The sequence below is a fragment of the Clarias gariepinus genome, chromosome 14, assembly GCF_024256425.1.
Source record: "Clarias gariepinus isolate MV-2021 ecotype Netherlands chromosome 14, CGAR_prim_01v2, whole genome shotgun sequence".
Taxonomy (NCBI): domain Eukaryota; kingdom Metazoa; phylum Chordata; class Actinopteri; order Siluriformes; family Clariidae; genus Clarias; species Clarias gariepinus.
Genome location: NC_071113.1, coordinates 18,737,411 through 18,758,084, shown reverse-complemented (window position 1 = coordinate 18,758,084; position 20,674 = coordinate 18,737,411). Strand labels below are relative to the sequence as shown.

At 38.1% G+C, this 20,674-nt stretch overlaps 1 protein-coding gene across 8 annotated transcripts in view; it reads right to left on the bottom strand.

Moving 5' to 3' along the window:
- The window catches only part of rbfox3a (RNA binding fox-1 homolog 3a), a 350,843-nt gene that overhangs the window by 87,227 nt on the left and 242,942 nt on the right, over nt 1-20,674 (bottom strand). For 2 of the 8 annotated variants that reach the window (XM_053511555.1, XM_053511559.1), the window contains exon 1: nt 6,491-6,880. The exons of the other annotated variants lie outside the window; for them this stretch is intronic. In XM_053511555.1, coding sequence (XP_053367530.1) covers nt 6,491-6,616 — 126 coding nt within the window. In that variant the 5' untranslated portion in view covers nt 6,617-6,880. Of the gene's footprint in view, nt 1-6,490; nt 6,881-20,674 lie in introns of those variants that run through there. 8 annotated transcript variants of the gene reach the window in all.

The window sequence follows — 20,674 nt, the reverse complement described above, 5'->3', positions numbered from 1 at the left end:
TCATTTGTCTCTATCCATATAGGTATGAGTTAAGGTGTCTTTTAATAATGTTTGATAAGACAAAATTACAGTCTAGTTTAATAGAATGTCTTCATTTACAGGCAAGTTCTTGTTCTCAGTATGAATCAGGTAGAATATCACCTGCTACCTGAAGAGCTAATGACGATCTAAAGTGCTGACACTTTAATAGCACAGAATGCAATAGTGCAATAAATAAAAGTCTTTTATATGTTAACTCTCATAATTCAAAAATGTGTTAAATACGACAACTGAGGACTTAAAGGCAGCTCTTGTTCGTTTTATGTCTGCTATAATTTCTGCCACCTTCATAAGGCCAGACACGGAGGTCAGTGGCTCTATCCCATGGGGGTGGACCAAGAGGAGACATAAACTTCTGGACTGTGCTGTAAGGTATGGCACACATACATACACACACTCCTTCTTTCCCTCATGCACACACATTGAGCACACACACATGAATGCACTTTGCTCTAAACCCCTTCAAGCATTACAGGGTCTTTGGAGACTCTGAGACTACCCTGAGAATAGTATAGTTCCCTAGCAAAGTCCCAAAGGACATGAGCTCTCCCATGATTCCCACTTTTGGACCCAACTGTGGTGCAGAGCCAGCGGCATCCCAGCATGCACTGCAGAAAAGCACAGAAACATCAATGCTGGGGCACACACTCAGCAGCAAAAATATCTCCCACTTCTTTCTGTGTGTAGGCTTACAATGTTCGAATAGACAGTACAAGCTCACACACACACACGTACACACACATCTTTTACTGCACTTTGTACCATTAACATTGTAATTATTAATACCTCTAAAATACATGGGTTCATGCTTACAATAAATCATGATTTATACCTACAGTTGTTAAATTACAGCTTCTTAACGATCGCACTTTTAATACTGACACCGCTTTCTGTGACACCTGTATGTATCCTAACCTTTAAATATATTACCAATAAAGTATAATGAATTTATAAAACATTGCAATTTTTTTAATCATTAAAAAGGCGGTACAAGTTAAAGTGGTAGTTATTACACATTTATAAATGTTTATAACACATTATAATCAGTTGTAATAACACTTTATATTCAAATTCAAATTCTAATTTTATTTGTCACATACACAGAACGATATGCAGTGTAATGCAAGAACTATTATTATTATATATAGTTATTATACCTATATATTACTATATATATATATAACTATATATTATTATATATAAGAAATAGCATCGAGATTACAGATACAGTAAAATAATGTAGACTTGTATAGTGTGATTTCTGATTATTTCTTTGATTTAATATTTACCCCCAAAAAGACAAAAACCAGGTTCCGCACTCTATAAACATGGCGTGATCTATTTGGTATTTTGACAATATATAATGTGTTATAAATTATAATACACTATTGTGATATAATGTTTTATGCATTTTGCTACATTATAATAAATTATAATATTGTGATTAAAAGTGTAATGTGTTTTTATATAACAAATGCACAACAAAGTGTACTTTGCATAATAAATGTGTAATAACAAGCTATGAAGGTGTCCATAATTGACTAAAATGTTAATCTTCATAGAAAATGTTACCATAAACAACAACAACAACAACCACCACAACAATAAAATTAACAACGCCTTTAGGAGAACCTTTATTTTTCCTCAAGAAATGACAAAGATAATAAAAAAAAATAAAAAAAACACAACTGAGGAAGTTTGGAGCGAAATGTCTTATAACTGCAAATTAATAAGGATGAAATGTTAGGAAGTAAGGATGCAGATGGGAGAAGGTGTTTTCAGGAGGCACAGCTGGAATGACAAGGTACTGGACCCAATTTGGAAAAATGCATGCAGATATTGCATTAAGACTAACAGTTATGTTTTAAGGTTTTAACAAAAAATGGCTAGAACCATGTCCATGTCTTCTCACAGGACTGCTCATTAAAACTTAAAGCAGATTGTCGAATCTAAGACTATTCACAGTAAATATAATAAAAAAAAGATACAGATTTTCTCGAAACATAAAAAAATTAGTTTTTGTCATTGAAAACAATAAATCCTGTCTTTATGGTGTGATTATAAAGCGATAAGTTGCCATAAGATCACTATCAGCTTATTAGACACTGTGTTGTTATTAGACATTCTAATGCATAAAATGATGTAATTATATGTGTGTATTTTATTTGTATGTTAAATGAGAAAAACCCAGAGAGCTGAAATCTTTTCTATAGCTTGGATCTGCCCACGACAATGGGAGAGAGCAGACAGAGACAAATGCTGGCACTTTCCTGGTGTTTTAATCAATAATTTAGTGAAGCTGATAGAAGCCATACTTTAATCAGAGCTAGACTACATCACATTACAGAGAGAGAGAAACCTATAGAGAGCACTCTCATTTAGTATTGATATGAAAATGCTCGGTTCACTTTGCATCGGTGAAGTGCAATACTCGCCTGGGGAAAACACCCGTATAAGTGTTTGTGTGTGTGTGTGTGTGTGTGTGTGTGTGTGTGTGTGTGTGTGTGTGTGTTGTGTGTGTCTTCACCTACAGCTCTGCAGTGCTAACAGCGGGCTCTTGCTTCAGTTTCTCTGTATACTGGAAACAGGTTTTCACTCTGTTGAACTTAAATACACACTGATTCACATCTTTGTGTTTAGTGTCTCTGTAATCATAACCAAAAACAACTAATTTAAATTAAAACACAACTATATTTAAGAAAATATACCAGCCGATTAAAACATCATGTTTTCATTAATCCTTATGTTTCAAGCCATGTATCACTAAATGAAATAAATAAAATGTAGATTTCAATTCAGCTAAGAATCATCTTTTAATGCAGGGAAAACAACCCCCCAAAAAGCTGACTATCCTGTACATACTGTATATTTTACAGTCATGAATTTTAAAACGTGCTCTTTTCAGTCTCTGCTGTCCGATCCATATAGAACACTTATTCGACACACTGGAGATATACAGCACATATGAACGATTTCTGCCGGTCATATGCATTAGTGTAATCAGCATAAAGCTGAGCTTTACTGCCCCGACTCAGCACCGAGGCATTACGTCATCCATTATTGACAGGCCCATTTCTTAACGATGTAGTGAGCACTCAGTTACAGTCACTCAGTGTGCTAAAGAGAACAAACGAACCCCTGCAGAGTTCAACGGAGATACACACGAACATCGCTGTATACATGCACAAGTAAATGTGCATACCCGAACACAAAGAGAGGTGTGTTGAAAATATATGGGGATAATTAGTGGGGGCAGTGTCAAGCAGCAGGGAAACAGGAGTCTCAGGAGGAATCATTGTACACTTGCTCGCTTGGATCCAGACCGGTAAGAGCAGAGCACTAGTAGGTGCTATTAAGATCTCAGGCCTGCCTCATTCGTCTGCATTTCCTTTCTTCATGGCTTCCCTAAATACTGCCCGATCTCACTGTTTCTCACTGTAATCAGGATTTCAGCTCTTGTGCCTTTTCCTTATGCCTGCATGTTTTGAGTAAGTGCTAAAGCTTGATATGTACTAGTAGGTTTGAGCATCCTTGTTCTTTTATTACATTCATTGTTTTCTCAACTTAAATGCTATACGTCATTAATATGTTTGTGTGTGTTTGTGCTATTATGCACCATGTTTTTGGTACATATAAGACTTGAGCCACTGAAAGAAATAAAAAATTCCTGTATATTTACAATAGTGGAAATTGTTTTACTATCCTGGGCACGAGTAAAGATTTCTGTCCTCCAGGGAGCGAGAGATGCTGCACAAGCAAATTTACTGCTCTGTATTGACTTAAGCTCTGAAAAGCAGCCGCTACTGCAATAAAGTTCGGTGAGGGAAAATCCTATACAACTAAATCTCAAGATAAATGCAGATAGGGTCACGTTTACAAATAATCAAGTAAATAATGAAATAAACAAATTAGCAAAAACTGGTATATATTTTATATAGGAACGATCCCATAAGAAAATAAATCCTGGAGCCCTTCTGGGACATATATTAATTGCATGCTCGTTATTCTTTAAACGACTCAATATAACCAGAATAACAAGATTCTCTGTAAAATAGTACAGCATGTCTTCTTCCAGGCCTTTCTTCTCTCCCTCACCTTTCACCCCATGGGTTAAGAAATGATCAGAAACTCTTCTCCAAACGCATTTTATGAAAACACAGTCACACTAACAAAGTAGAAATTAACAACAGAGCAAAGAAGCAAAGCATAGAAAAGTGCTGTGTGGTGGAATGAGTTGAAACTTTTCATTTTCTATTTAACTGAAACAAAAGCTCATTCTGGCACTCCTGATAATCCCTTATCCAGTAAAGGCAAGCAGGAATAGAGCTGGAGAGCACTGAGCAGCAATTACACACACCCACACACACACACACACGAAACGCACACACACAAAACACATATATGCACAGATACACACAATATACGAGCACACTTGCATGGGGCCTGCAGCAAGACACACACGGAGACCAGATGTGCGATGCAACTGTATGAGAGAATAAAAAAAAATCCACTATATATATATATATATATTTGTTTTATTATTTATTTATTTTTTTGCTTGTTTGCTTGTTTAAGATGCCAAAACACAATTTAGTCGTAATGCTGATAGATACAGCAGTGACATAAACCCTATTAGTGGTAATTAAAATCTCTAAATGCTTCGCAAAAACTCAAACTAAAATCTACAATTATGCAAAGCCTTCATAACAGGAAATGGGTTGACTCTTATGAAAATGTCCACAATGAAAAAACAAAACAAAAAAAACGCACTGACTCACCAAAAGCCCCAAAAAAGATAAGTTTTAACAACTACAAGCATTCCTGTAAGAGTGAAACTGCATGAATTTGTAATATTTAAAAGTTGAATTATTCATTTTCATTTATTTATTAAATCTTGCTCGCTATAAATTTTTAAACAAGCAGCACAGCCCTCAAAAATGTCTTAAAAAAAATAGGACTGCAGTTTGTGTCGCTTCACCAGAAGAAGCATATCAAAATAAAATGCAGCTGAGAACCACGCTCTCTTAAAGAATATATGAACACAGGAAAAAATGTGAAAGAAAAAAAAGAAAAAGAAAGAAAGAAAGACTTGGAAATTTTGCATTTACTTGCATTTATAAATTTGTATAAGCAAATTGATCTGAAATGGTTATTACTGTAGATACAAAGTACCAAAGCATTTTTTTAAATTAAAGTGTCCAAGTATGTTTTATACAAATTGGAAAGAAATCTGAATTTCAGAATGCCACATTTCTTAAAAGCATCCCACTCACTTAGATCAGTGACTCATAATTTAACAAAAAGTGTAAAAATACATTCAACACAATAAGATAAATTAAAATCCTTTATGATTATATTTCTGATCTTAGAGTAAAAGAAAACCATATTGTATACACACACACACACACACACACACACACACACACACACACACACACACACACACACCTAAATAGGAAAAACATTCGTATTTTTGTGCGGAGTATATGTCTCCCAAACCACCAACAATTCATTTGCACTTAGACACAGAGGAAAAGTAAGTAGGACGGCGGAGGCTGGACAGTTGGTGGTGTGTTTAAGAGTCTTTGTGTGTAGTGGGACATGGGGACAAGGGACTGTTAAGGTGATGAGCGAAGAGCGATTTAGAAACCGAGTGCGGCAGGTTATTTCTCAACAGTTATCATTTTTATATTTCTGCAATAACACACTGTCTAGAGGCAAGACACAGACTGCCACTGCACATGTTGCCTGGAGTAAAACAGACACACACACACATACACACATGACAGCATGCCAGCATTCACACACAATTTCCAGGCACCTTCAGAAAAGTCAGCTAGCCTTATTTTATTTGGAGTTTGCCTTCTCTCTGTTGTAGCCTGAGTAGGGAAGACCGCGCGCCCTGCCAAGAAGAGCTCACACAACTTCTGATCACTGAGCTCTCGGCCGTGCATCCAAATAATCTGCGTGCGAACATGTAAATCTGTGTGCTTAATTCTGTCACGTCGAATTCATTTTTAGCATTGCTTAAAAAAAAAGACAGTTGTTCTACACTTCAGATGCGTTTTTTCTAGCAGTGATGCTATGGTGTTTAAAGATGATGCGTAAAGTTTGATCGTCCCAAATAAACTCCTAACCAAACTGACAACAAATGGAAAAATAGGTCGATTAAAATTTTTAATCTCGGAAAAGAAAGTTGGCAAAGTTTTTTTTTTTTCTAGACAAAATCACAGGTTTTCCAAACTGATAGAAAAAATAATCAAAGTGGGATGACCCCCAGCGAAGGCTGTAGTGGGGGGTGGGAGCAGTTGTGTGGGAGGGGGGTTGACAGAGCGCCAGCACGTGCTACCCGCGAGGAGGAAAAGAGAACAAGACTGAAAGAGAAAGGGAGAGAGAGGGAGAGAGAGAGGGCGCGTGTGCGCAAGAGTGAGAAAGTGGAGGATCGCCTTACCTCGGTCAGATACAGGAAAGCAGGTGGACACTGGAGCGAGTGAGGTAACAGCCCAGAGCCGGAGAGCAGCACGCAGCCCGTGTTCGCCATGGAGCACAGCATGTGGTAACGGGACGTTTTGCGCATCAAGCTGGGAGATCCTGCTCTCTCTCTTTCTCTCTCTCTCTCCCTCTCTCACACACGCTCTTTCCCTGCCTGACTCTCTCTTTCTCTTTCTTGTTCTCCCTCTCTCTCTCTCTCACTGTCTCTCTTTCCCAGCTCCCCTCTTTCTGACAGGCTTTCCTCTCCTCCTCTTTGCTTTTGCTTTCTCTGTGTTGTTGGTGTCGGACTCAGCTGCTCTGTGTGTGCTAGGGAGGTGTGCTGAGCGTTGGAATGGTCCAGGGCCCTCTGTCATCAAGCCTCTGCCGTGCACTTTCACACACACGCGCACACATACACTCACTCACTCACACAGACACACTCACACCACACACACTCTCTCTCTCTCTCTCTCTTTCTCTCTCTCTCACACACACACACACATACACATACACACAAGCCAATGTGAGCCCACGGAGACAGAAAGGGGGAGGTTCTGATGGCAAGAGGAGAAAGGGAGGAGGGAGGAGGAAGGCATAGAGCGGGCAGTGAGCAGGATGGAGCGAGAGAGGGATGGAAGGAGGGAGGAGGGTCTGGTGGTATTCAAAGATCAAACGGCCCCAGTGTCGAAAACGAAGGGAATGTATAATGACATTAGAGCAGCTGATCCCCGCCGTTAATTGTGCACCCTTTTCATTGTTTGCGCTGATCTGTGACTGCTTCTCTCACACACATTCTACCGCAACATAAACACACACTACTACCACTACTACTGTTTTAAATATGCTCAATATTAAAATAATTAACTTTCATATACATCATAATTAAATACATCATGTTAGTTTTTATTTTATGCTCATTGCTTAAACTGATAAATATATTCACTCTCAATTAAATAAATTAAATATTTTAAAAAATCACCAATAAATTCCGGCATATTTTCAGAGAATTAGCGCACGGCATTAGTGCAGATTCAGTGTGGGATTATAAAAGCCGGAGTAAAGTAAGCAACACTATTGGCTCTTTTGGGGGCTTATCAGTATTTCCCACTGGAATCGCACAGAGCAGCTGTGGTTCAACATGGAACATGGAACAAACCTCCATTTAATGTCTGATGCCCAGCCGCTTCCCATGCATCAGCACCCTTTATGGGACAGACATTTATTGAACGCTGCACGGTGTTAGTGTTACAAGGTTCTCGACGGTGTTTCAGGCAAAATTGAACTCTGCATGCCTTCAGAAGTGGCACATGTTTAATTTTCTTTATCCATTGATTTTTTTTCTGTCCTACGAAAAAAAATAAATGAAGAAACAGACAGGAAGACAGACATATGTTGAGGGTATATTACCCAACATGACTATAATTCTGGATAAATAAGTGAAATCATTTGAAAGGGGATTAATATGGAGGTAGCAGGATACTGCAAGGGACATATATTCATTGTACATTTATTGTTCCCTTTCTGATACAAGTAGGTTCGTTAATATTGCAGTACGCTAGGGTAGGAAGTAATTCTCTAAATAGCGTAATACAAAAAAAAAATTATGCCTTTTTGAATTTCACCTTTTTTATGAAACTACATACTGCACTCTATATTATATTATGCCTTAACAGTGATGTAGTAGTAATAATAGTTTACTGACACTCTATTTAGCACAGTATTATGCAGTTCAGAGTATAGACCAGTAATTCACAATTGTATATAAAATCTTTGGGATAAGGTGGCATTGTTGGTTATCACTGTGGTCGTGCACATCCAGGGTTGTGGGTGTGATTTCCACCTAGGGTTTGTGTGCATAGAAGTTGCATGTTCTCCTAGGCATGGTTGGTTTCCTCCCACAAATACATGCAGGGTAGACTCACTGGCGGTTTAAAAATTGCCCATAGTGTGTATGTGTGTGTGTGTGTGTGTGTATGTGTGTGTGTGATTTTCCGCCCTGCAAAGGTTGGCACCCCATCCAGGGTGTGTCCCAAGTCCCCTGGGATAGGCTCCAAGCCTCAAACAACCCTATACAGGATAAGTGGCAGAGAGAATAAGTGACGTATAATTAATAATAATATATATTATTATTATTATAATATATAAATGTATAAATAAATAATATATTGTCCATATCAGAGTCACTGTCATTTACTAAGTACCAGGTGAAAGTGCAAAACCTCTCAGTTGCTCTGATGTAATCGCACAGAATGCTATTTCTTTGGACAGCGTCTCAGAGTATTGTGCAATGTAAGCAATTTAGAGTACGTGAGGCTCAGCATTTCTCTAATGCTGTTAGACACAGGCCAGCCCACTACCTCTATCTAGCTACATCAAATGCATTGTAGAGAACAATTCTATCACCTCTGGCCACTTGTAATTCAAATTTAATCTGTGTATTTTTGTTCTCCAGCCTGTCAGAAACATTTCAGAGATATATCTCGCTATCTCTCTCCATCTTCCTCTATCTCTCCTGATTGGCTGCCAGCACCTGCTAGTCACAGAGCAGAAAGACTTTTTCCATGCCTAAAGCTGTGGTAAGATGTCTTTTTATGTACATGGGCTGCCTTATAATGTAACACATACACATTTTCCAACGATTCTGCCATGACACGCCTGCTATATATAGCACTGAACATGAATTAATACAACAGGATCAACAGAGAGACGCATATCACCTCAGGAACTGCATATTATAGATTATAATACACCCTGATTCAATTTTCATGCTTACAAAAAAAAAAAAAAAACTATAGCTGTAGCTTTAATTTTCATTTTTACTTCTCAACATGAAAGAACTTTTCTTTAAAAAGAAAATCCTAATGTAAACAGACTGTGATGATTTCCTGTAAACACATTAGATTAAGAAGAATCATCATCAGACATGAAAAGAAGCAAATGCAATGCAGACTCAGTCCAGCCAGAGGATATACAGTATATATATATATTCTACATGCAGGCAAATTGTGGAAACAAATGTAAATATGATTGATCAGAGGCACTAAGTAAAACTGAAATAAACCACAGACTGTGTTATGGCCTAGCCTCTACACACTGATATTTCCCTGGGTACAAATTGAAATTGTATTTACAATACCAAATCCATGTGGGCAAATATACAATAGAAAACTGCATCCCTGTAGACACCACCACACCAACATGTAATGACTACAGATTTCTGACACTCAATCCAAACTCACACTAGAACTTCAAAGGCATGCAGGTAGTGGAGCGTATTCATCTTTCAGCAGGTCTCAGTAAATCACAAACACACTCCTGCTGCTCCAATCAAAACCAGGAAGGGAAGCATCAGTGTGTGCTTTTCAAATAAAACTCCGCTCGTTTCCAATTGTAGTCTATTTGTCTTTATTTTGGCAATCACATATGATAATGAATATTTCTATTTTTTCAGCAGCAAGGGGTATAAATATACTTTTAAACATCAAACATAAAAACACTTTTCACATGTAGGTCTAATATACGGGCTGTCTTCAGGTATAGTAATAGTGCTATTGATCTGGAAGAAACCGCTTTTCACCAAAGTTGAAGGTGAGTCCCACTTTAGCCCTTTATAAGAACCTAAAAACCATGTGACATTGAAAAGTTCAAAGCTCTAGTGGTATAACTTCAAAGCTGGTTTAAATTTTTTTTGATGCTCTTCATGACAGATCAAGTTCTGTTTATTGCCATAATGCAAAAAGGTCTGAACTATTGTGGACTTGGGCAAAAGATAAAATCAAAAATAAACGCATGAATGCTGATCGCTTTTAAAGGACAGATTAAAAAAGCTGTCAACTTTCTAAGAGGTTTGGGCACTTACAAACAAACAGGCAAAAACAAACAAAAAAAAAAAACCTGTTGTCCATACGAAAGTCACTTTCAGATGCAGCATTCCCAGCTGGAGGAGTCAGTGTTTGAAATGGGAATCAAAGCGGCCATTGCCTGACAGGGGGCGATCACATTAGGAATTCTTTTCCCTTCATCCCCCAAGGTGTTTGTCCTCTGCAAGGTGGAACAGCAGCGAGAAGGAAAGTCATGCCTTTCTCCAAAAGTCTGTGCAGTTTAGTTTTTGAGCTGATCTGTTATTTATAAGATTCAATCAACTCTGTATGTTGTATTTGTAAATATGTTGATCATATGCTACAATTTACCGATAAGATGAATAAATAAATAAATCTGTCAATACTATATGACATATCATTTTGATAAAACTAGATACCTGTGTTAATATGTAACAAACAAAAATCATATAAAAAATCAGAAATTATTAACTTCTGCTTCATGTCAGGCTGCATGGATTATTTTCTTTGAACAGCGTTTTATTTTTTCTTCCCTTATTTGGTGTACCTATTAAAAAAAAAGAAAAGAAACTAAGGTGAAATATGTGCAGTATTCTTGTGAAATAATCAATATTTCTTAAAAAGAAATTGTATTGAATTAATACAATTGAATTAGGTGTTGTTAAGGATAATTTTTCTGATTTTTCTGCTACATTGTTTCTGGTAGATGTCCTATATCTGCATCTGTATAATGGCCTAATAACAGTCTATATACTATTCTTTTACTAACACACCAATCACAGTTTCTCACTAACACAAATTATTTTGATAAATGATGATTTCTGCCAACACAAACATACAAACCACTGAATAAACAGTTATTTTAACTATCAAATTAACAGTTAATTCATATCATATTAAGATCATTCTTGTTTTTTCTTTTAGACAGGATCTGCTGTTTGGATGCAAATGCTTTTTATCGTTAACCTTAGGTTAGACATTAGGATTTTCTTATCGCTCCTTCTGCCACAGAAGACAGACACAGTTTTAGTGGACTATAGTTATTTCTGATAATCTCCTAAAAATACACATGCATATGTGACAGCACGTCTGTTGCTTTGACCTACAGTACTACATACTTTTTCTGGATTGCTGAAATCTAAATTTGGTCTCACCATTAAGCTCTAGTACAGTAGGGCTCGTCAAATCACTTTGTGTGATTTCCCACCTCACTATAAACTTTAGGAATTAATACTTCCCTTCTAGTTTTTGTCCATGTTCTCTACAGGCATGTAATCTGCCTTAGTCACTCGGTGTATTTACACGCCATTCTGTTAACATGACTAATTGTACTGGAAATTGAAACTCTCAAAATTGAACTAGCACACAGAGATAATGTGGTTGGGAGTCCTCGCACGTTTTACTTAGAAGCAGAAATCGCCCTAGGTGCTCTGCACATGCTTAACGTGTCCTGCCCCAGGCTTTGATGGGAAGTCGAACATGATACTGGAAAAGGCCTCTAACACTACGTTGATGTTGTCTGCCTTTAAATAACTTACTAAAAGTAAAATGTACAGCACATGGAAAATGAAAAATTGTCCATGTTTTCAACACTCGATAAGCTACTGTACCAGTTTGCCAATTATTTGTTGATTGTTTTGGTCGGTGATGTAATAGGTCAAGTGTAACAACAATACTAACAAGCTGACCGGGGTCATATCGCCACCTATCGGAGTGGAGTCGGACATGTTTTGGCTAACAAATCGATTGCCCTCTTATGCTTTATATTGGGACAAGAACAGTAATCCAATGAAATGGTATAGTTGAGATACTGTATAACCATAGCCTAACTTACAATAACTGAGCATGTACTGACTGATACTGGGAAATTAGTTGATTCTGTTTGTTCTGCTTCACAGTTCCCTAGGAGCATCATTAGGCATTTAACTTATTCTACCATGTTATGCTAAAAAGCCTTTCTGACCATCATACAGTATGTGGTCACAACAGGTCAGCATCTGCTATGAAAAAATCAGGCCTCAAAGACAGTAATGACTTAAAAAGTGCTGCATTAGCTTGCTCTTCATTGCATACTTCGGGCTGTGTTTTTGTAGACAGAATTATATATAATGTAATTATATATATATTATAATAATGTATATATTTATACTAAGAAAAAAGTATATACTGTATATTCCTGTATATATATATATATATATATATATATATATATATATATATATATATATATATATATATAAAGTCATTCAGACATTGTAATTATTGACCATCCCACTTTTATGAAGAACCGAAATCCAAAGAAAACTGTCTGATAAAAAAATGCATACTGACAAAGTAGATCACATTCTGCTAATGGAATTCTGTATCAATTGCACTCTGAGGTAATCTAACAGCAATAGAGACAGTAAATTGCATACAATTTTATAAAACAAATGTTAGACTAATGTGATGCAAATGAGAAGATTCAAAAAAGAAACAGTTGGCTAATATAATAAATAAATAGTAAAGTATTTGTAAATAACTGTAGCCAAGATAATCACATTATATTAGAGATAATATTTATCTTTAGATTTGTCCAATTTTAGCAATTAGAATTAGACTGCAGTATATGTATTTTTTTTATAAGTATAAAGGATTTTTGTGCTTTAGCATTAACTGAATAAGCTGCTCTGATGATGGGCAATTAATACATTTCACACCTCCTTTGAAAGAACCAGAATGGAAAGCACACACTGTGGAGCACAGAGAGCGAATAGAGGTTACTCTTGGGGTTGAAGGTCATCATTTACATCTGGCACAGATCAATGATTGCTGGCTTTTCAAATCAAAAGACGGTAATGTTACAATGCTAAAATACACAAATTACAAGATACATCTATTAAAATTCAATCCCTGCATGAAGGAGGCTAGCTATCCATCTATCCATCTATCTATCTATCTATCTATCTATCTATCTATCTATCTATCTATCTATCTATCTATCTATCTATCTATCTATCCATCTATCTATCTATCACAGTATCCATCAAAAGTTTAAACACAAGTTTGGATTATTTTTTACACTCTAAAACAATAATGAAGATTTAATATTAAGACACAAAGGTCAGCTGTTCTGAAATAGCTCTTGCAAGAACACTATTGTCAACGACATTTGTAAAACCCATCAAGCTTCATGATGAAGCTGGCTCTCAAGAAGACCATCTCAGGAAAGCAAGACCAAAACTTACCTCTCCTGCAGATGAGAAGTTCCTTTAGCCTCAAAAATCATTAATTTATGGCCATTATGAAGGCTTTACAGAGCAACTGTTCAAAGAAGATTATTGCATATTTTTGATACTTCTAGCAATGTTTTATAATGTAGATAGAAATGAAAATCTGAAATTAGAAGGTGTGTCCAAACTTTTGGCTGGTAGTGTGTGTGTGTGTGTGTAGGTGTGTGTGTGTGTGTGTGTGTGTGTGTGTGTGTATCCAGGTAATACGGAGGAATAGGGACAAGAATGGGGAGGACATACAAACCCCATGCACACAGAAACAAAGCAGAATCAAACCCTTAATCCTGGAGATGCGAGGCCACAGTGCTAAATTTCTGCTAAATTAATAAATGCAAATATAAAAGGTGGCCAGGTTATGGATATAGGCAGTTTAACTACTCTGATAAACGCAGGGAGTGTCATGTTCTGGACCAATAGCAGCTGATACATTTATCTAATTTATTTTAATTATTGATGGAATTATGCTGTAATGGTTTTAAAATTATTTCAAATATTTACTGTCATTATGAGGGTACAAGTAACGAGGTAAACTAGATCTATCTATTTTTTTCTATTACCTATCTATTATTTAAAACACACTTGATATCTGTCATAAAAAACAAACAAACTTTTAAACAAACCGCCGTACTCATGCAGCTATCGAATCAGTGCTTAGGTTCAGAGACGAGTCTGAATATAGAGGTGCACACTTTGACTATTACCTCCTCTCGAATTTATTTAATTAAAGATAAAAATTAGCAATCGTCTGTTGATAATTGCAGACGCGGGTTTTTAACACCACTGGGTGCCTATTGCGTCCTCATTTAATACAACCGCCATGGAGGGGGGGAAACCCCTCTACGAATATACCTTTCGCATGATGATTGAAAGTCTGTGCTTATTTTTCATTTCGAAATGCAAGATGTAATTTGACCTCATGCCGTGCTGTATTGCCTCAGCCCAAAAGGTAACTTGTGATTATCTGAGTACAATGGTTTGATTAGTGCGAAACAAAATATAATTGGCTTGCTGTAATGTGAAGTTTATATCGGGGTGATTAGCACAGGGATCTATTGTGTTTTAAATTAAAGCACATACTGTAATTAGTGATTTGGGAGGTATGGATGGTACAAAATAAATTTCCTATATGGAGATTTTTTTTTTCTATTCTTTTTAGTTAACTATGTATTTTCAAAACAACCATAGCAGGAGGGAGTAGTAAAGTAAGCGTAACATAACTTTCAGAATTTAAAGCGCACAGCATTATACAGTCAACATTACTATAATAGTGCTTCATATCAAACTTCAAGATCAATCTATTTGACCCATTCACTTTACACCTTGGTTGTAAACGTTGCTTGGGACAGGGGCAAAACCCCTTTCTGCAACTAATGAATAGTTTCCCAGTGTAAGGTGGTGGACAGGTATGAAAGAAACCACTCTCACACTCTTTCTCTCTCTCTGAGCCCCTCTCCATCTGCCTGTCTGAAAAGCCCAGCGGCTTCCACAGCCTTTTAATGTTCAGCAAATCTGCTCAAAGTCCATCCATCATCCTAGCAGTGCACTGAGACACAGCTCCATCGCCTTCGTCAGCTACTCCATCATACTCTCCATCATGCGCTCCTTTCTTCTCTTTCCTCTCTTTTCCTCAAAAATAAAGAATTCTGCACCTCAATGTGTGCTTGGGAAAAAAAAAAGAAGGCAAACGTGATCAAGACTATTCTCCAACAGTCCTTCATTCGGAATCAAAAGTGAATTCCCTGACTTCAGGTTTTGGTCCAGCGACTTTGTATATTCTCACATCACTTGGAAATACAATTCTCCAAAGTAATCTGGCCTTTTCTCATTTGGTTCTCACTGCCGCCTGGATGCAATACATCTCTGATGGAATTTAAGGACACCTCCATCAACATTTGCACATGTACAAGATTTATAGGAGTTGTGGGGCATCGTGGGAAAACTCTTGACGTGAAAACAACACCCCAGACCACTGCATCTTCTTCAGGTTGAGACCAACATTTTTTTTTCCAGCAACAATTCTGTATAAAGAAATTGTTTTGGCAAGATTGGCTACACATTACAAGACAATTGATAATATTTCCCAAGTGACTTTCTGTAGATATAAATATATATCCGAACTGAAGAGTGAATATGCTTCATAATTGATGACACCACAATGGAGAAGCGATCAGACACAGGTCAATAAATGTAGCTGAGAGAAGTAAAGAAAAGAGAAGAAAAGAAAAGGGGGGAAAAGGGAAAGAAGAGAAACTGAGCAGACAACTAGACAGAAACAACATCCCTTCACCTGCTTAACATCCTATTACCATAAACTTCATTTCTCTCCACAAGCGCTCTGTAAATAAGAGAAAAGAATGAGTGAACAAACTCATCTTGCATTTCCATGAGGAAATGGTGATGGGGAGGAGGAAAGGATGCATGGCGAGGGCTGTTAAAGGAATTGTGACATGCACAAGTGAAGACCTCTGTAATATAAATCAAGTCTGATGCGTAAATTTCTTCCCCGTACCAATGTTGATTTATCCTCAGCTGAGAAGGTATTTCAGCATCTCTCAAAGAACTATTTACGCTGTAGATTCATACTTTATGCTGCAGTTTTTCTTTCTCCAAAAGTTAAATCATGCCAACACATCAGCACTACAATGGTGACGGCCCACTGAGAGGCTTGATAAACAGTCAACAGCAGCAACAGCAGCAGCAGCAGTGGTGCGATTGTCAGAGCTGAACAGGTGTGAGGGATGAGGCCTCTCTCCCTGGATCTCTAATGCCCATTGGCACAGGCTGCATCCGCAGCATGCCACCGCTCTCTGCCACAGTGACGGCGAACAGCTGGCATGGCGGGATGGGCATGCGGAGGGGGAACACAGCCTGCGAGCTGGCCGCCAGCTCCATCCGAGCGCCTTCTCAAGTCATCCGGACCAGTGCAGCTGTGTCACCAGCCAGCGGCACATTCAACGTGACAACAACCATCCTCTCCCTGTGCCCATGCCGACTTTGGAATTTCGCGTGGCCCAAACCTCTGACTCTGCCTGCTGGAGGGGCACCATGCTTTAGAAATCATAACTGATTAAAATGTAGAAAACGTATAGATAGATTTTATAAGTAGAAGCCTTTGTTTGATGGATAAATTTATGTAAATAATTTAGCATATTACTTATAACTACCAGACACAAGTAAGCAAATAACTGCAACCATATTTATACAAGATGCTCAATCCCAATACATACCCATAGTAAATATCCTTTCGAACCTTTTACCCTTCGGCTTTACACTATATACAGGTAGGTATAAAACAGCCCCATTATCTGTTTTCACCCAGAAAAGTCTGGTTTCTCTTACAGTTTCTTCTAATGTCATCTTAGTATGTGTTTTTTTTTTTTCACTGCTGCCTCTGGCTTGCTGATTAGGGCTTTAAATGTAGTTCTGTATTTCTGTAAAGCCGCCTTAGCTTGTATGAAATATGAAGGCTGTACTTGAACATAATGCTAAAATGGCAAAGGTTGATCACATTGTAGAGTACCTCTTCCTCTATACAAAGGTACTATTCAACATAGTCTCCATCACAAGCAATATACAGTATCTGCGCCATTGGCGAACCAACTCTTGAATCCTGTCGGGATATCCCCTCAGATGGTGTCCTACTGTGCCGCAGAATGTTTACGGAGATGACACCAATGACAAAAGCAATGTGCACAGATGGATGAACAAGTTTAAAAGAGGGGAAACCAGCAATGAAGACAAAGCACACAGTAGGAGACCATCAACTGCGACAACGCAGATTTTCAAAGAGGATTTGAGAGTCGAGTTCTACAATGGCAAAAATTTGTTTGTGATGTTGAATGGTACCTTTATAAAGAAGAACCAACCTGTGTTGGTGAATAAAAAAGTCATGCCCACATTAGCATTATTTTTATTATAAGCTGTAATATGGTAAATACATAGAGGTCTCTTTTTTTGCCATAAGTGCAGTATGCACTTCTGTTAAACCAACATACTTCAAGTATACAGTAAAACACACGTGATGAGGTTTTTATTTCAAAATCAATTTTCGTCTCAACTGTTACTTGAACACTGATATGTGTTTAACAGATGCGTCAGCATGAAAACAAAGCAAGCCATGACCGGATTGGAGCGTATTGAATATGTATAGTATAGAGTTGCTCATGTCACTGCAGACTACCTGCAATATGTGTTTCACCCTCAAAGCCTCTAAAGGTTTAGTGCACCAGCAATTTATCGGCCGCAAGGCAAAAGCCACTCTGCATTAACCCCCCCCCCCCCCCCACCACCCCCACCACCTCCACCACCCCATACACACACACACACACACCTACAACCTCTCTCTAAATAAATGGCATGCAATCCATCGCCTTGGACTCATTCAATTTCAGAGGGTTCTCAAGCGCAAGTCATTTCCTGCACTTAATATCACGAATGAATGTTTCTGAAGGAAGACAGAAAAAGAAGGGAGAAGAAAAGAAAAACAAGGTGGAACATTTCGCAAAGCAACGTGACAGATTAATCATTGAACATGTCACAGCAAATTTAATTACTCCCTAAACCATAGAGGAAAGCGTCGCTTTGTTTTTGATCATTTGAGAATATGCCTCTCCAAAGATAATTTCACAGGTCTTTAGGCTTGCGCTAATCCTGCGCATTTACACTGGGCCGGCTGGCAGAGCCGCGTCCACGAAGATACCATCTCCGCATGAGCATAAGACTAAATTAATTCCACCCAGATGATTATTAAAAACACACTGCCTTTCCAGAATCACACTTTCTTTCATCTGCTGCCGAAATAGACAGTTGTCAACTTCAGTGAATTATACGAAAATGAAATCAAATTGACGGGGGTTTGATCCAGCTCACACGAAACTGTTTCTCAAAAGCGGACTTGTTTACCATATATTGCTTTGAAAAGGAAATGGCAAATCAGCTGTGAAAAGCCGAAATAAGATATTAACACGGACGACACATAGTATACATATGGATGAGTAGGCTTCAAAGTCTTCTCCATTTTCCCCAAGTCCCAAGCGTCGTTAGTTCAGTCAAATACTTTACAACACTTGCATAAAATAGACGTTTGTACTGAGTTAAATGGCTTGCACATAGTCCTGCGCACGCATACACACACACACACACACACATATGCATAAAGTATTGTTTCAGATCTGTACGGTGGAGACCTTTCGACGTCTTTGTCATGAGCCGGGGACAACGGAGCATTGAAAGGGTGACTTTAAATAGTGTTTTGTAGTGGCATTAGAATTCTAAGTATTTAAGTAGTGAATATAAAAGAAGGTCCTGCGAGTCTGATCTCTCTAATCTACAAATGGCTTCTTGCTATTAAACTGCTAATTCAGGGGATTAAGGGATCCCTGAGAACACAATCCTCTTTCCCACTTTTTTGCGAGTTTGCAGAAGGTGTGGGTTTAAATATTAATGAGGAGGATAAGGCAACGCGGGAGAGTGCAGAAATTAGAGGCATGGAAATTCACTGGTGAAAAACCTACAGTACAGGAGAGTCTGGCTATCCTCATTGAGTCCTCAGAATGCAGACAAAACACTGCTCACGAACACACATATCCTCTCAGCCGCACACACGCGGTACTTACTCAGACCTTTCTAATTGTATACACAGCAAGACTTATAATATAGCACACATATCACAAAGCAGTATTACATGCCATTTCGTGGCAAACTTTACACACACACACAAACAGAGTATGAGATACACACGCAGCACTGAAAGCAACTCTGTTTGGCGTGCAGCCTGGAGAAGCAGAAGCATTAAACTTTAACCAGCTGGAATAACTATGGGCAGATTTCTAACAGTTGTGCCGCACTGCAAATTGATCGCTACTCCTTTCCATTTGTTTTTAGTCTGCCGCTTTCTCTCTCTCTCTCTCTCTTCTCTCACACTGCGGCGGGTCCCTGAACGGCAGCTTGATGCTCTGCCTCTCCTACACACATGGAAAAGGTCAGCCATGTTTCAGACTAGCTCCTTTAACAGGGGAACAAGCTCCCACTGATTTCCTGTCCTCTCGCAGGCATCTCCACACCATTACGGCAATCTGAATCGAATAAGCCGTGTACTTTGTGTCAGAAAGTAAACCTCCAAGGAGGAATGATCACTGTTGCGTGCACTTCTCAGTGTAGTGATTTATATGGCTTATACAAACATGGCAGATGGAATAATACTCTTCATGATGAAGACAACAACGGGGGAAACGGGAAACACAGGCACGCCCTGGCCACTGCCGCTGGTGATTGATGTGTCACTCGAGACTTCATACGCGGCACGTGAACTACAGCGCCAAATCCAGCTCATCTATTAATCTTAGTAGGATGTGACCAGCTGCTGAAAAATCTTTTGTTCTTCTTCAATAGGTTGGTACTCATCAGGTGTCTTACACAAAAGGGATCCACAGACTTAAAATAATGTATGCTCCTACATAAAAAGCTAAATTAACATTTTTATTTCTGGGCGTCTTTAGTGCTCAAATATACTAATGTCTTATTGTGGTCAGCTTGTATGAATACCTTTATTACCTTTCGTTCTTTTTAATACATTTATTTTCATTTAATTGCTTCCTGTATCCCTGTTACAGTACATATAGTACACGCTATAAGTAGTAGGTTTTTCGCCTGGCGTGCAGAAGGGCCTGGCTCGATTCCCAGCCAATGCCAAACCTCAACCACTGGATGCAGTGCCAGTCCCAAGCCTGGATAAAATGGGAGGGTTGTGTCAGGAAGGGCACCCGGGCATAAAACCAGTGCCAGGCTAGTGCGGGGATCGGATGCTCCGAAAGACCAACAACAAAATAATAATAATAATGATAATAATAATAACATAAACTTATATTTATATTGTTATTTATTTAACTAGCTTGAAGTTAATTGATCCTGGTCAATTTCTGTGTTAGTTTCATTTATCTATAGTAAATGTTTTATCCATGTTCAGAGTACAGATACTATTTCATTAACAATGCTGGTCCATCACAAAATCTTTCGCCACATGTTATTTCTTTTGTTACATTAGTTAACTGTATT